Source organism: Thamnophis sirtalis, unplaced genomic scaffold, assembly GCF_051295495.1.
Source record: "Thamnophis sirtalis isolate CommonGarterSnake01/CBP01778 unplaced genomic scaffold, rThaSir2_p1.2 scaffold_6, whole genome shotgun sequence".
Taxonomy (NCBI): Eukaryota; Metazoa; Chordata; class Lepidosauria; order Squamata; family Natricidae; genus Thamnophis; species Thamnophis sirtalis.
Genome location: NW_028261386.1, coordinates 110,091,209 through 110,106,969, shown reverse-complemented (window position 1 = coordinate 110,106,969; position 15,761 = coordinate 110,091,209). Strand labels below are relative to the sequence as shown.

Below are 15,761 nucleotides of genomic sequence, written 5' to 3'. Positions count from 1 at the left end.
AAACAATACACAATTTAAAACACACAACAACCATACCATTCGAGAAGGGGGGGGGCAGAAGCTCTTTAGCCCCAGGCCTGCCGGAAAAGCCAGGTTTTAAGGGCTTTGCGGAAGGCCTGGAGGGTGGTGAGGGTTCGAATCTCCACGGGGAGTTCGTTCCAGAGGGTCGGAGCAGCCACAGAGAAGGCTCTCCTCCAGGTAGTCGCCAGTCGGCATTGGCCGGCGGATGGAATTCGGAGGAAGCCTAATCTGTGGGATCTAATCGGTCTATTGGAGGTAATTGGCAGCAGGCGGTCTCTCAAGTACCCAGGTCCAATACCATGAATGTAGCTCTTAACATGTCATTGAAAAGCCAAGAGTGATCCCTCATCTGTAAAGTTTACCAAAACTCTGCTTTTACATTCTCCATTTAGTTGACAATGACTTTATACAGGTAGTCCTCGAGTTACAACCACACAATTGAGCTCAAATGTTATGCTGCTAAGTGAAGCATTTGCTAAGTGATCTTGCCCCATTTTATGACTTTTCTTGCCATGGTTGTTAAGTGAATCACTGCCTTGATTAAGTTAGTTGTAAAACTTTCCCATTGACTTTGTTGTCAGGAGGAGGTCACAAAAGCTGATCACATGACCCCGGGACACTGCAACCACTGTAAATATGAACCACTTGCCAAGCATCTGATCACATGACTATGGGGATGCTGCAATAGTCATAAGGGTGAAAAACAGTCGTAAGTGTGGAAAAACAATCATAAGTCACTTTTTTCAGTGCCACTGTAACTTTGAACGGTCACTAAATGAATTGTTGTAAGTTGAGGACTATGTGTTCAACTATTTAGTTTTTGGTTTTATAATTAGCACATATAATAAACTTAATAATTAGATCCAATCTACATTATTCAGTAAGCCTCATTGTACCTTGACATGCTCTCAACCCAACTTGTACTGAGTCCACTTAACTCTAGATCCCATGTTCATAGTTGGAATGGATTGCGTCCCTGCTGTTCTAAGAACCAGTGTTTCACATAGCAATAGCAGTTAGACTTATATACCGCTTCATAGGGCTTTCAGCCCTCTCTAAGCAGTTTACAGAGTCAGTATATTGCCCCCCCTCCAGGTCTGGGTCCTCATTTTACCCACCTCGGAAGGATGGAAGGCTGAGTCAACCTTGAGCCGGTGAGATTTGAACCGCCAAACTGCAGCTAACAGTCAGCTGAAGTGGCTGCAGTACTGCACTCTAACCACTGCGCCACCTTGGCTATCTTTCACATGCAATGAAGATTAGTCAATTTTCCTTTCAGGTCATTGTTTTACCCGCCCAGCTTCCAAGGTTCTTCTAAGTATGGGCAGCAGTCAATCTACAGCACATAAAGTTTCCACAGAGCAACTGTGTGAATAATTAAATCCAAGACTGCATTTTCATATGCAATCAGCTAAATGAAATACACGATAGGAATAACAAACTCAAGATCAAGTTTGGTGTGAAATTATTTTTCTCATATCAATGCATCACATTACCATTTTCCATTGGTTCAAAATGTCGCTTCATTTTGCATTCAAAATAAAGGAACAAAAAACAACAACAACAAGGGAACAAAGCTGATGCAATCCTCCAAAGCTGCCTGATATGCTAGCCGCCAAGATCACCTTCATGCTATTTTCACTTTTGAGCGAAAACGTACAAAGGTTTTGCAGAAGATAATTGCGGGGGGAAAGAAACTCTAATGTACAAACATTAGATTTGAACGATTTATGCTTGTTATGTTGACAAAAGAAGAGCATTAAGTGTACCCCTACCTCATTCTGAAGCTCATCACCACTTTTATGGGAGGCAAGCATCTCATACAAAGTACAGCAAAGATGTTCCATTGTTGGGCCTGTATTATTTCCTTGCAGGGAATCATTCAGATACTTCCCAACTTCACACCACAGGAAACTATCATCTACTTTCCCAGAAGACTTTGCGTCAGCATTTTCACCACAGTTATTTGGAAAATGTTCAAATTGGTTATTAAAAATCTTCTCATAATCCAGGCTAATGACTTTCTGGTCATCCATTTCACCATTTATCAGCAATTCTTCAAAGTCGTCCAAATCGTGCATTTCAAAAGAAAATGCAATATTTCTGCCAAATGACAGCTTTGAATCACTGTTTAACTCCTCAGAACTTTGCAGAAGAGCAGCAAGCTGTTCTTCGGTAAAATGTGAAACAATCCGACTGGTGGCATCACAGGCTGCAGTGGCAGAGGATGGGGAAAAGGGTCCAAAGACCTGCTTAATGGCTTGAGTCTCATCACGACCAATACAGTCTTTGGCGTAAAGCATTTTAAAAAGGAAGGAAGCGCCACTTTCAATTGCTTCTTCGCCATTCTCAGATCCCACTGGATGTAGGAAAACAAAAGCAGAAAAACAACAAGTTTGACGAATTAACTATTCACAATGCAACTACATTTGATGGGATTTTATTGAGTGATTTTTTTTGTATAAACATCTTGAAGCAGTGCCATACATAGGGATATTTTAAAACATGAGAATGGAAGCAATAAGCTTAAAATAGTTTTAATCAGCAAATAAATTTAACAACAACAATTTTATTGTTAATTAAAATGTATAACTCACAAAGGTGACAGGAGAAGGAAGAACATTTATTTGTAACTACAGTGAAGGTTCTTGCAAAATATTCTACCTCTAGAGACAAAATGTGGCGGAAATTTCTAGGTCGTGCCCAGAATGGCCAAATCAAATGTGCTCCCCAATTCCAGTTTGACATTATTTCACAAGGCCCTGAAGATATGGTTCTGACAATGGGCCTGGGATTCCCAGAATTATATGGAGCCCATCAAGTGGCTGGACTAACCAATGTTATCAGGAGGATGGGGAATTATTGGCTTTTGTATTGGAATTTTATCTTTGTAAGTCACCTAAAGTCATTGAGACGGAGTTGGGCATATAATTTTTAAATAAATAAATAAAGCTTCAATTCCTACCTAAATCAAGGGTCAATTGCCTGTTGCTATTGTATCCAATCCAATACCCTACTTACCTATTTGTTTGGCAGCATGAAATAGTGTCCTTAAATCACCATGTACAGATTGCTGCTGTTCCTTGAGTGTGTTTTCATCAACAAATGTTACTATTTTCTTCCAAGTGAGATCCGAATTGCACAGCTGTTCTTGTAACTTGGCTCTTTTATCCTAGGAACACAATAATTCGTAGTCAATAGTCAGCCTTTTTTTGAATCAATTGATCTTCATTTAGATAAAGCGACAGATGCAAATTTTCACCACACTTCAAAATTTAATGTACACCCTGTCAGGTTTCTTAGTAAAAATGAACATTATAAATGGAAAAGATTGCATTCATATGTTAAATACAACAGTATCAGCATTTAAATCACTTGGAATAGGATAAGACCTAAAAATTTAGAAACCGAATTGCATCATCTCTTTAATAAAAATGCACTCATCCCAATAAAATATCTGCCTCATAATGATATTGATAAGGGCTTCGGGGGGAGGAGCGGCTTCGGGGGGAGGAGCCTGTCGCCGTCGGGAGCTCAACGGAGCTCCTCTCAGGGTTCTGGTCTGTATATCTTATAAGATCTATAGATATCTCCCCCTTCTGGCAGAAAGGGGCAGGGAGAAGGTCAGTCGTTAGGATCTCTTTGTAATTCACAGCCCTTTTTTCCCCCCGCTGTGAATGGAGAAGAGGTGCAACATTAGCTGAGCTTTTACTCCAGCCAGTTCTTCCGCAGCTGCTTTTTTGCAGCCCTAGGCAGATTGCACACCCCCCCAGGACAAAGCTAAGCTATTTAAAAATTAATCCGGGCGGGGACCATTCCTGAGGAATTTCTTCTATTATTATCCAAAATACCAGCTTCAACTTTGTAAAAGGCTCCCTTTTCTAGCTGCGTCACAAGATGGCGATCTTATAGCTTTTGTGTTTGATGTGACGTACTTAGTCAGCTCTACTCTCCTGAAGGCTTCTCCGTATTAACTGTTAAAAGATTAACTGAGGGGAGCAGAGACTTTGATTGTTGGCTTGCTTGATTGCTTGTTTTTTATTTTTATTTTTTTTGGAATGGCTCCCAAATCTAAGCAGAAGCGCTTCCTTAATAACATATCTCAAAAAATTGCTATGAAGTCGCTACCCTTGCCTCCTACGCCCTCCACTGGAGATTTGTTAACACAAGAATTTCTTCTCAAAACGCTTAATAATTTCAGACAGGAAATTAATCAACTGATATCGGATTTATATGATCAATTTGATGCTAAAATTGCTCAAGCAAAGGAGGATATGATCGGAGTAATGACAGTCATGACAGATTATATTGCTGAAACAGAGGATAAATTGGAACTTTTGGAAGAAACCAACTCTAATTTGACATCCAAAATTCAAACGTTACAACAGGAAATTGAAAATGCTCAAAAACAACTTGTCATGATAAATTATAATAAGACTGCGTTTGCAATAAGAGTTAGAGGACTGCGCGAAAACGAACAGGAGAATTTGAAACAGATCTTCTTTGAGGCTCTTAGCCACTCGGTGGGAAGTCCGGGACTTAACTTTGATTGGCAGATTCAAAAAATTTACCGCCAGAATTCGTGGGTAGCAAAACAGCGACAGCTTCCGAGGGACATAATTATATACTTTACCACAAGGGAATCCAGAAATGTGATAATACAGAGGCTTTACAACAAGAGGCTGAGAATTGATGGACAGGACTTGATTGTTTTTAAAGAAATACCATCTCAAATATTAAGAGCAAGGAGAGACTACATTTTCTTAACTGAAGAACTCAGAAATTCTCAGATTCCATACAAATGGGAAGTCCCAGCTGGCATTACAGTTACATTTGAGAATCAAAAACATCGCATTAATTCTGTCTGTGAAGCCCGAGAATTTTATTACAAGACTCTGAAGGCGGGACTTCCTGATTCATCCGGACCTGGAGAGAGACAAGGAGAAGGAGAAGACAAGCAGCGGGATACGTGGCTACAAGGCGGAGCGTGTTGCTTTCCTCTTCCGGAAGGGCAGAAGAGTAAAGAATAAAGACTTAGCAATGTTTTTAAAACTTCATGATTTCTGCCTGGTATAAAATGGAAAAGTTGTATATCGATGATGAGACATGGAGGCTGAAAGAAGCGCTGCTGATTGTGGACACATATTGTATATAAGATTTGTTTGAACTCTAACTCAAATTGCGCATGAATTATTTTCCTAGGCGAGGAGAGCGGAGATCGCGATCTTCTTGAGTTGTGGTCTGGGACGAATGGAGTTGGGAGGTGCGTGGGAGATGGAAGGGTAGCGAAAGCTTAACTAGCTACTTGGGGCTAGAATGCAAGCTGATGTTTGTATGAATTGCTATTTCAATATAAGGTTAAGAAAGATTAGTCAGAGAGTCTCCAGGAAGGTGAAGTAAATATGTGAGGAGCAATGGACGCGGATAAAATATATATGTGGACATGGGTAAAGGCAGGGTGGAAGGTAAAAAATTTACACGTGGATGTGGGTAAGGACAGAATGGGAGGTGTTGGAAATGAAAAATGAAAGAAGTACTTGAGTTTAATGGTTTTATAGAAAGGTTTGGATATTTGGATAAAAAAGAGATAAATTAAAGGTCTGAATAGATAGATAAAGCAATGAGACTTTTAGTTGGGGAACCCCAATTGATTAACTTACCTGGCTCTAATATAGTTTGAAACCCTGCAAGTAGTAAAATAACCGAAATTTGGAATGAGCCACATTGTTTAAGATTTACAGATGATGGGAAGCTGTGTTAATGTAGTGGGTTTATTGATCTTTCTTGTTTTTCTTTTTTTTTGTGTGTGTCTTTTTCTTTTCTATTTTTTACTATTCCCTTTTTTTTGTTTTTCTTTTACTTTTTATCTTTTAACTTTAAAGTTAGTTGGTTTTATTATACTCCAGTGCTTGTTAAGAACTATGCCGGGTATGGGACCTGGGAAGCCGTAAGGGGATTAGGGAGGGGGGATTATAGGGGGGAGGGGGGAGGGTGGAAATACAGTTTCAATTCTTAGAATAATAAGAATTCACTTGTATACTGCTGCTCGTTTTTCTTTTTCTTTTTCTCTTTCATTTTCCAAAAAATAAACTGAATAGATTAATTGTAGGGATACACCAAAGTGAGGAGAAGAGGGAAAGAAGAGGGAGAAGTAAAGAGGGCGCGAGAGGGGAATGTAAGGAGGGTGAGATGGAGGGAGGGGGAGATGTCTGAGGGGGAAGGGAAGTAGAAGAGGGGAATGCTGGAGGGGAGAAATGAAAGTTGGAGGGGGAGAAGAAAGGGTGTATGGGGGATTGAAGTGTTATGTTGGTTTTTTTTTTTATGGTGGATTTTTTCCTTTTTTTTGTTTTTTTGTTATGCACAGTATATAAGTGATTGTATAAAATGAAAATGAAAATGAAATAAATAAAATGTGTTGAATGATATTGATAAGGAATCTTTTACTCATGGAAAAACCATGAATGCAAACAATGGATCCTGAATCAGGCTGGTTACCTTACAGTACGTGCAACAGATCCAAGCACCATTTTTGAGAGGATCTTGTTTTAATTAACATATTATGAGGGACAAATTCAAATTAGCCATTAGGCATGCAAGTCCCTCTTCCTGCCCCCTACCCCCCAAAATCTTGAAAGTCTGGTAATTATAACAACTGCAGGATTTCTGTCTTGCACCTACTGGTATATAACTAAGTTATGAAGAAACCTATGCAAGCACTTAATTCTGCTGCCATTTAACATCTGATGCCTTTGTTTCAAGATATCCAAAGAGAGAGACATGCATATAAACTAAAATAGATTACATTTTCTTTTAAAAATACTAGTGCTACAATTAAAAAATTTAGGATTGCCTCCCATCTACTCCATTCCCTACTTTTCCAGATTCAAATACATTCAAATACATGACAATAGCTTCCATTCTCCCTCCCTCCCTCCCTCCCTCCCTCCCTCCCTCTCTCAATGTATGTATGTATGTATGTATGTATGTATGTATATATCACAACCCCTGGTATGCCCAAATATGGGAGGAAGGTCACACTTCCACTCTCTGTCTTCGGCTCGTCACAAGAGACCATCCAGACAGAAACCCAATATTTTTTACTGTTGCCTTTTTGTTACATTTGTTATATTTATGCTGATAAATAAATAAAGGGAGACTAGTATAGATCTATTTCAAGCTATTTAGCTCTCATCAGCTAGCCATACCCTATATTGGGAATCGAACCTGTGCTCTATTGCCTCTCAGGCAGATGTGTTAACCATTGAGCTACAAAGCTCGACTCCTTATCAGCCAGCCAGGGTGAGAGGTATATATTTAAAGTCACAACCCCTGGTATGCCCAAATATTTATGATAAGGAGTCGAGCTTTGTAGCTCAATGGTTAACACATCTGCCTGAGAGGCAATAGAGCACAGGTTCGATTCCCAATATAGGGTATGGCTAGCTGATGAGAGCTAAATAGCTTGAAATAGATCTATACTAGTCTCCCTTTATTTATTTATCAGCATAAATATAACATATATATATGATAAAATCAGCAGAATTCTCCACAAAAACAATATCAAGACAGCCTTCAACACTTAATAGCCAACATAGCCAACATCTTAAGAAACCTCAAAAACAAAAAATAGTCAACATCTTAAGAAACCCCCAAAACAAAATCCAGCTACAAAACCAAGGAGTCTATGAAATACCATGCAAAATCTGCCCTGCAACGTACATTGGACAAACTAATAGGAGAATAAATGCATGCATTGCAGAACACGAACGCAGTAAGAAAAAAAGAGAAAAAACTTCCTTTCTTTTCCAGCACTTTAAAGCTACAGGACATGAAATTAATTTTGAAGGAACCAGGTTAATCTCCAAAACTGAACAATTCAACAAGAGAATAATTATGAAAGCTATTGAAATAAAGAAACACCCCCACAACATGAATAAACATGATGATACCTCCCGCCTACCAGACATTTGGAAACCAGCCCTAGTCAACAAACAAGCCCCACCCACCACCCAAGCCATTACAACACGAAACAACACACAGCCAGCACCAATCTGCACCAATCTACCAATCATATAACCACACAACCAATCATTCCACTTACTGAAACAAAGCCAGCACTCCATATCCCCCCCACCAAGATTTATAGAAAGATGGCAGCTCCGACCATGCTTTAAGCCCAAAACCCAGCCTGAAGATGGCAAGTGAGACCTCACCAAAGCATTGCCAAGACAATCTCAATCTTAAATGGGAAAAGACTCGAATACAACAAGACCATATATATACATATACATATACATGTGTGTGTGTGTGTGTGTGTGTGTGTGTGTGTACATACACACACACACACATATACACAGGTTAAATGCTGATTCTATGCGGCATGCCTGTATCCATGATGTTATTAGAGAATAACCAGAGAACGGGTAGCGAAAATTTTGAGTAGTTCGAAGAACCGGTAAATACCACCTCTAACTGGCCCCGCCCCATCTATTTTCTGCCTCCCAAGCCCCAGCTGATTAGGAGGAAATGGGTATTTTGCAGTAATCTTCCCCAAGAATGGGGAGGGAATGGAGATTTTATAGTATCCTTCCCCTGTCATGCCCACCAAGTTACGCCACACCCACCAAGCCAGGCCACACCCACCAAGTCATGCCCACAGAACTGGTAGTAAAAATTTTTGAATCCCACCACTGATACATACATCTTATTTATTTAAGAAACTCCTATCTCATCCCCAGAATTGCAATTTCCAGTGACATTTTTAATTTTTAATTCTTCCTTTCCTATTCTCCATTTCACCACTGGGTTTTTTATTATGGTTTTCAATTTTCCCAAAAGATAAGATTCCAGAGGAAATAGAACATGAATACATACAAATGTATCAGCACAAATACAATCTCATTATGGACCCATCTAATGACATGCCAGTTATATTGAAAGCACTGGCAGCTAGAAGAGCAGTACATCCAGATTATTAAATATAACAAGTATTCTAACTCGTCTTTGACATCCGTCAAGCGATTATTTAAGAAAAATGCATTAGAGTGCTGTACAGTATGTTCCTTCAATTTATGCTATATTAGTTGTTGCTGATGCTTATTTCAGTGAATGGATTCTCTTTTAATGGCTCATTTAGTTGTGTAAGTGCACTATCTCAAATGACATATAAAGAAAGGGCCAAATTGCCTTTCTAGTTACGGAGATAAAAAAAAACTCCACTGGAATAAAAAGTATGATCGGTAGAGTTACTGTGAGTTATACTGACATAATGGAAATCAGGATCAGTCCTAAAGAGCTTAAGTATGTGTAGGAGTTGATAGCATCTTGTAGTATCAAATTGAGAAGTGCCAATTTCTTTTTTTAAAAATTTACTGAAAGGAGAGATGCAAGTGATTGGAGCAATTTTGTTTTGCATTTAAAGTGATGACACTATTCTACCGTGCCTTTTTGTTTTATAAATATTGGCATCAGAGAGAAGTTTGACTAAGCAGCAGAAACTTTGTACTCGTAAAAAAAAAGTACTGTATTTTGCAGAGTATAAGACATCCCCCCTAAAAGAGGGTGAAAATTTGGGTGCGGCTTATACACCGAATGTAGCCCCACCCAGCCGTCAGACCCCACTCTTCGACCTCTACCTCCCAGCAATTTGCCTCTTGCAGCAAACAGCGCGTTTCAGTTTCAGCACAGCCTAATTAGCACAAGCAGCTGATTGTCGGATCAGCTTCCTGACAATCAACTGTTTCAGGCTGCAGGAATTGCCATTGCCTATTGCCGCCTCCATGCACCCCATTTTTGGCCTTCGCATCCCATTTTTGCCTTCTGCATGCCCCATTTTTGGCCTCCAAGTGCTCCATTTTCCATCTATTCCGATGCCTGCCGTCCAAATTGGGCAGAAAACGGGGTGCACGGAGGCCGAAAGTGGGGCGTGTAGAGGCTGAAAATGGGACGTGCAGAGACGGCAATAGGCTATGGCAATCCTTGCAGCCTGAACAGCTGATGGTCGGGAGGCTGAACCAACTGACAATCAGCTGCTTGTGCTTATCAGGCTGTGCTGAAACTGAAGTGAAGCATATAGAAAAATGAAAAATTAATCTAGTCCCTAATTATTATATCAACAATTTCTGATGAAGCCATTTAGAACTTTGCTTACAGGATAACAGAAACATAACAACATGCAATAAAATCTCAATTCAATGTATCCCCATTCAGTTGACTTTAGAAGGAATTGAATTTTAGTCCATAAGTAGTTTCCAAGTAAGAAAGTCTGTTGCTTCCAAAGTTCTCTCCAAACTGCTGATGTAATTCGCCATATTGCTGATATGGCCATATAATATTCTGCAAATTTACCTCATTGATATAAATTTACATAATTACAATTACATTAACAATTATAACTATGTAAATACACTAATTGTATATATTTATGCAATAATATACAATTAATCTATGAAATCATGGTCCTATGATAAAACAGACAGTTTTTGACCAACTTGTTCGATATTGGCAACCCATCCCATAAAATTAAGGTGACCAGATGTCCTGCTTTTGGCGGGACAGTCCCGAGTTTTCACAATTTGTCCTGCATCCCACAGCGTTTTTAAAAAGTCGCGATTTTTGGAAAGAATGCACGACAAGTAGTAACTCAGTTTCACTCCAAAGATTTTGAGAAATCCACTGGTGACTTCTCACTATGCTAGCTGAGAGTTAAAGGCCACCTGAGCTGCTCCCTCCCATTGGCTGATTGCTTGGGGCCCCTCCCCTCCCCTTTTGCATCCCTATTGGCTGGCAGGCCTATCTGGCTCTTTTCCCACCCACCCCGCCCCCACGAAGCATCCCCACCGTTCGCTTAATTGCTGCTGTACGATCATGAAAGGGGTGTGGTGAATTCTCCTACGTCAAATCGGGTTCCCGCGCTTCCAAATGGAATTCATTCTCACCGTTCCCTCTTCAGAGAGTTAACAAAGGGTGAGAGCCCCCTGAATGGGTGGATGGGAGAAATTCTAAGTGCTTGCCATGGGTGAGTGGACGAAAGGGTGTCGGCGGTGCTGCCAGGACCCGCTGTGCGAGAGCGAGGGAAGAACAGGGTGGGGCCTGAGGGTAGCCGGAGGGAGGGGGCTCAGAGGGAGGGGGGAGCCAAGATGGCGGTGGCTGAGGAGCAGGAGGTCTCGTGGCTGCCGCTGACACTGCCACCACCAAGGAATTGCAGGATGTAGCTGTGCGCTGGGAGGTCAGCCTGTGCGGCTGGAGGCTGCACGGTGACTGCGCGCTGCCGAGCACTAGCAGGAGTTGCGGGACGGGCTGGCCGCCCGATGGAGGCTGCCCGGCTGCTGGTGCTGCTGCGTCTCTGCTCCGCTGCCAAAGATGCCACCGCCACCCCCTCGCCGGCTCTTCCCACCCGGACGCCCGCTGCCCAGAAGCCGCCCAAAGCCTTCCTGCCCACCACTGGCTGCACCATGGCCGACTCTCCCCGGACTCACCTGGGCACGCTGGGCTATGTGTTGGGCACCCCTTCGATCCCCCCCCCCCGGTCAATGGTGTCCTGCTTTACCAATTTTAAAATCTGGTCACTTTACCTAAAATGGCCATTGTTTCCAAGAAGAGGAAACTTAGCTTGAAACATATGAATTTAACTAAAAGAAACCACTAATGCAACATATGGAAGATACTTTGTGATAAAGTTACTTACATTTTATATATGTTAACTCTATCAACATGTTAAAATACTTTTTGTGCTTAACATTCATTGAAATAACTTACTGTTATGTCAGCAGATTCTTCACTATAATCTTCTTGTTTAGTGACATTTGAAAAGGAACGGAGAGCTCCTGTTAAGCGAGGAAGAGCCATTTATCATCCATTCAGTGGTCCATATGAAGGTACATTAAATTCATTTCCAATTTGTGAAGTTCTGAAAATGAACGATAAAATTAAAGTCTGGGTAATGGCTTAAAAACTAAGGGCAAAACAGAACCATTATCTGAATGACTCCAATACTACTATGCAGTAGGCTTTTGTGTAAGTAGACATCCAAACAACAATATTCTCTAATTTCAAAGCTTTACTACCACAAACAAACAGAAACAAAGTGGAAAGACCCCTCCCCTCCCATAATGAAGCAGTTTCCCCCCCCTCGCCACCATATGTAATTTAAATAGTCAGCAGGACTTGAACATTTTCCCTTTTCGGACAACTTTAAATACACTGCATCTGATATTCTTCTATTTTAACAACTCTTGAACCTAATTGCTAGAACTGATTCTTGTATATTCCTTCATTACAATAGTTCTCAAATTTCATAATGCTAGTTTAAGAGGTTTTACTATAGCCTTTCCATCTTTCTGTAACCTCATTAATTCTATTAAATTTCTTCTCTGATTACTTTGGACTTGGCTGTCAATTGCCCTGCATGTTTTCTGACTTTCTTATAAATATCTCTAGTTGTTTTTTTCTTTTTCCTATTATTTTCCTCTATTTGTTGAGATTTATGGCTGAGGTATCTTCCTTATTCATTATTGTTTGGTCATGAAACCCTGCATTCAATTGCTACTTTCTGCTGCTTGAGGTTTTCGCCAATCATCTTTCCTTGGTTGGGGTTGGATTGATAACATGGGCATTGCAGTTCTGTTTTCACTGTCTCTTCTCATAACTATCCTCATATTCTATGTCATATAACTTATGTGTTCTGAATATTTTCCTTATAGCTGGCTAATATTCCAATTGTGTGTTTTCTAGATCAAATCATGTTAGACCATTTGATCTAATAATTTATGCTTGGAATCACAATCTATAACTGAAAGAGTTATCTCTCACTGGAATATATTTTTATTTATTTATTTCCTGTTATGTAGTGTGGTACCTGAATGTGTTACCTGAAGCAAATATTGTCAATAATATTATTTCTTAATATATTTACTTCTAATTAACACAAAAATCAGATATTCATTAAAAGAAGGAAATGTTTTGTGCTTTATACTATACCAATATAGTTTTGATTATGCTTTACCGAACTGACATGTAAGAAAACATTATTAATCTTTGAATTATTATATAACATGTGTAGGGACATTGTCTAAGTCCAGACATATTTATAAATTATTTAAAGCACCAGGTTTTTCAGAGGAAACTATTCCTATTGATAGCTCACTAACATTCACATTTCAGAAATATAATTAATTATACCACAGTCTCTAATTATTTCATCCCTCTCATGTAAAAAGAAACAGATAGGAAGAATAGCTTTTCATGTTCTGGTAGAGATATTTCCAAAGACTGACATCATAAAGTACTCATCACCTCCCACAATGATTGGTTACCCCCCCCCCCTTTTAATGATCAATTTTAGGTAAAAACAAAATGCAAACTAAATGATGCAAATTTAGAAAACTAGATTAGGCAAAATGGAATTCAGGCTAAGGAGTGCATACTGTACCTCTACTTTGATACAAAGATTTCACTTCTTCCTAGTTAGCTAGGAGTTAAGTTGTAATGTGTTATGGGAGTTAATTTTGGCTTAACTGGAGTATGAATTCATTCCTGTTTAATGATATGTGACTTGTTGTTTGAACCCAACCATGATTTATTCAATGAGCCATTATAAAAAAATTCATAGCTTAACATAGTATAATATGTGAGAAATACATTATATTTACATCTTACACTTTAGTGCCCTCAGATCTAACAGTTACTATCTTACTTGTTTTATGAAATTATTCTATAATGTTCAAAGCATAGCTAACTTTATCATATCCTTTTATCTACTGGATTATTTTTCCTGTTTTTATGTCTAAGTAGTAACAGAATAACAGAATTGGAAGGGACCTTCCTGCTTATGCAGGAAACCCTACACCACTTCAGACAAATGGTTATCCAATCTCTTCTTTAAAACTTCCAGTGTTGGAGCATTCACAACTTCTGAAGGCAATGCCAACCTAAACACCTCATTGAACAACAGCCTAATAAGACACAAATTATCTTAGTCTCTCCTCTTCTCTCAAGAAAATAATCGACAGAATTTTTCTCTAGCTTTCTTATTGCAGCATAAAGTCAGTCTTACAAATGATGACATATGGATGAAAACTGAAAATTGCCCCACTCAATTTAATATAATTTGCCCTGTAACTTTTCCAGTTTCTAAACAGCCCACAGCACTACTTATAGCCAACTGAGGATTGCAGAAGCCTTTGATATTGATGCAGAGAAATGTTCCTTTAAACCATCCATTAAAATATTTTAATAAAATGTGCTAGTTGGAAAATTGATTTTGGCTATGACAGATTAACACAGCTATCTTCCCAGCCGTGGATTGCTTATGTGAATAAGCAAGTGATCCTGTTTTAACACCTTGTCTTTCTGATGCACCCAGGTATAAGGTCCACAGGAAGACTAAGACTATATTTTATTGAGATAAGTTGTAATAACAGAATCCTGCAAGCCTGATTTGTGTTTTACCACCCCTCCTCCCTCTTACATCCCAGTGACTCTGGGATTTACCTAAACCATTTCCATCTTGTCTGTCCGTCCATCCATCCATCATCTAATCAATCTATCCATCCAAACATTTCTTTACTTTTATAATGAGCTTTGCCTATTTTCCTCAAGATCAGTTCCAGAGTTCTTATAACTCAGCAAATTCTCTTACTCCTATTAAATGGAGATGACAACCTGTAAAAGATCCTCAGCAATGGACATTGCTTTGGAAATAAGACTCATGGACCCCAGCAGGCCTTGCTTCCCTATCAGCTTAAGCCTGACCCGCACACATACGGTACGCAGCTGTGATTCTTCTAACCAAGAGCAAAGTCCTTTTCTCATCAGCAGAGCAAAGAGCTTCCAAGAGGCAATTAGTGCCAAGTCAAATTTCTAACCAACTCTTTAGAAGTGCGGGCAGTTCAGGATTACCCCCCCTCCATAGTAAACGCCCCCCACCCGTGCCCACTCCTTAGAGATGAGGCTGCACGAGTTCAGGGAGGCTTAACATCCCAAACTCTAGCAGCAGGAGACGAGTAATGGAAACTCAAGATCACCCAAGGGAAAAAACAACTGGACCTTCTTTTCTCACTGGCAACGAGAACGATGCCCTTAATGGGAGGGTGCTAGCACTCGCAACACTTATTCGTGTGATAGGTAAAGCGTGTTCAGAGGCTCGAACCATCCCTCCTTTTGGTTCATATCACTCGTTAGAGAAGATCGGGAAGCAATGGAGACGGGCACCGAATTAACCTGCTCCACTTACCTGCTCAGCTTTACTCTCCCTCCCACGACCGGCCACGCTGCCACTCCGGCTGCTCCTCCTCCCCCCTCCCAAGGGCTGTACTTGCCTTCACACTATTTCGACTCAGCCGCTTCCGGGTTCCTCTCCAAGCGCAGGCGCGGCCCAGTCCTTCCGCTGCTTTTGCCGGCTGAGCCGAGCGGGCGGGGCTGCCGCCCTCACTGAGCGCTCGGCAGCCCAGGGACGCTCCCGGCGCGCGTGAACGTTGCTTGTGGTGGAGCGCGGCGCCCCGCCCCCTTGGAGAATATGCGACTTTCTCTTTCGCTTCCTGGCTTGGGAAACGTGCACGTCATCATCGGCTGGATGAAGCCGCAGAGAGTGGCGGCTCGCTGGTTGACAGAAAGACTTCCGGTTTGCGTTGGAAGCGCCCCCACCCGCCTCTCCCCAGCCGTTCCTTGAGGGCTAAAACTAGCTCTCCGCCCATAAATCCAGGAGAAGAGCAAAGAAAGCAAATTCAGCCAAACTTGGAGGG

The 15,761-nt window shown here is 40.6% G+C and overlaps 1 protein-coding gene across 1 annotated transcript in view; it reads right to left on the bottom strand.

Annotated features, from left to right (window-relative positions):
• Nucleotides 1-15,341, bottom strand: part of ASCC3 (activating signal cointegrator 1 complex subunit 3) — a 223,966-nt gene extending 208,625 nt beyond the window's left edge. Inside the window, exons 1-4 of the mRNA XM_087718718.1 lie at nt 15,254-15,341; nt 11,779-11,929; nt 3,043-3,193; nt 1,797-2,380 (exon numbers count right to left, since the gene is read on the bottom strand). Of these exons, the coding sequence (XP_087574844.1) occupies nt 1,797-2,380; nt 3,043-3,193; nt 11,779-11,868 (825 nt within the window). The 5' untranslated portion in view covers nt 11,869-11,929; nt 15,254-15,341. The remainder of the gene's footprint in view (nt 1-1,796; nt 2,381-3,042; nt 3,194-11,778; nt 11,930-15,253) is intronic.
• Between the last annotated feature and the right edge of the window lie 420 nt (nt 15,342-15,761).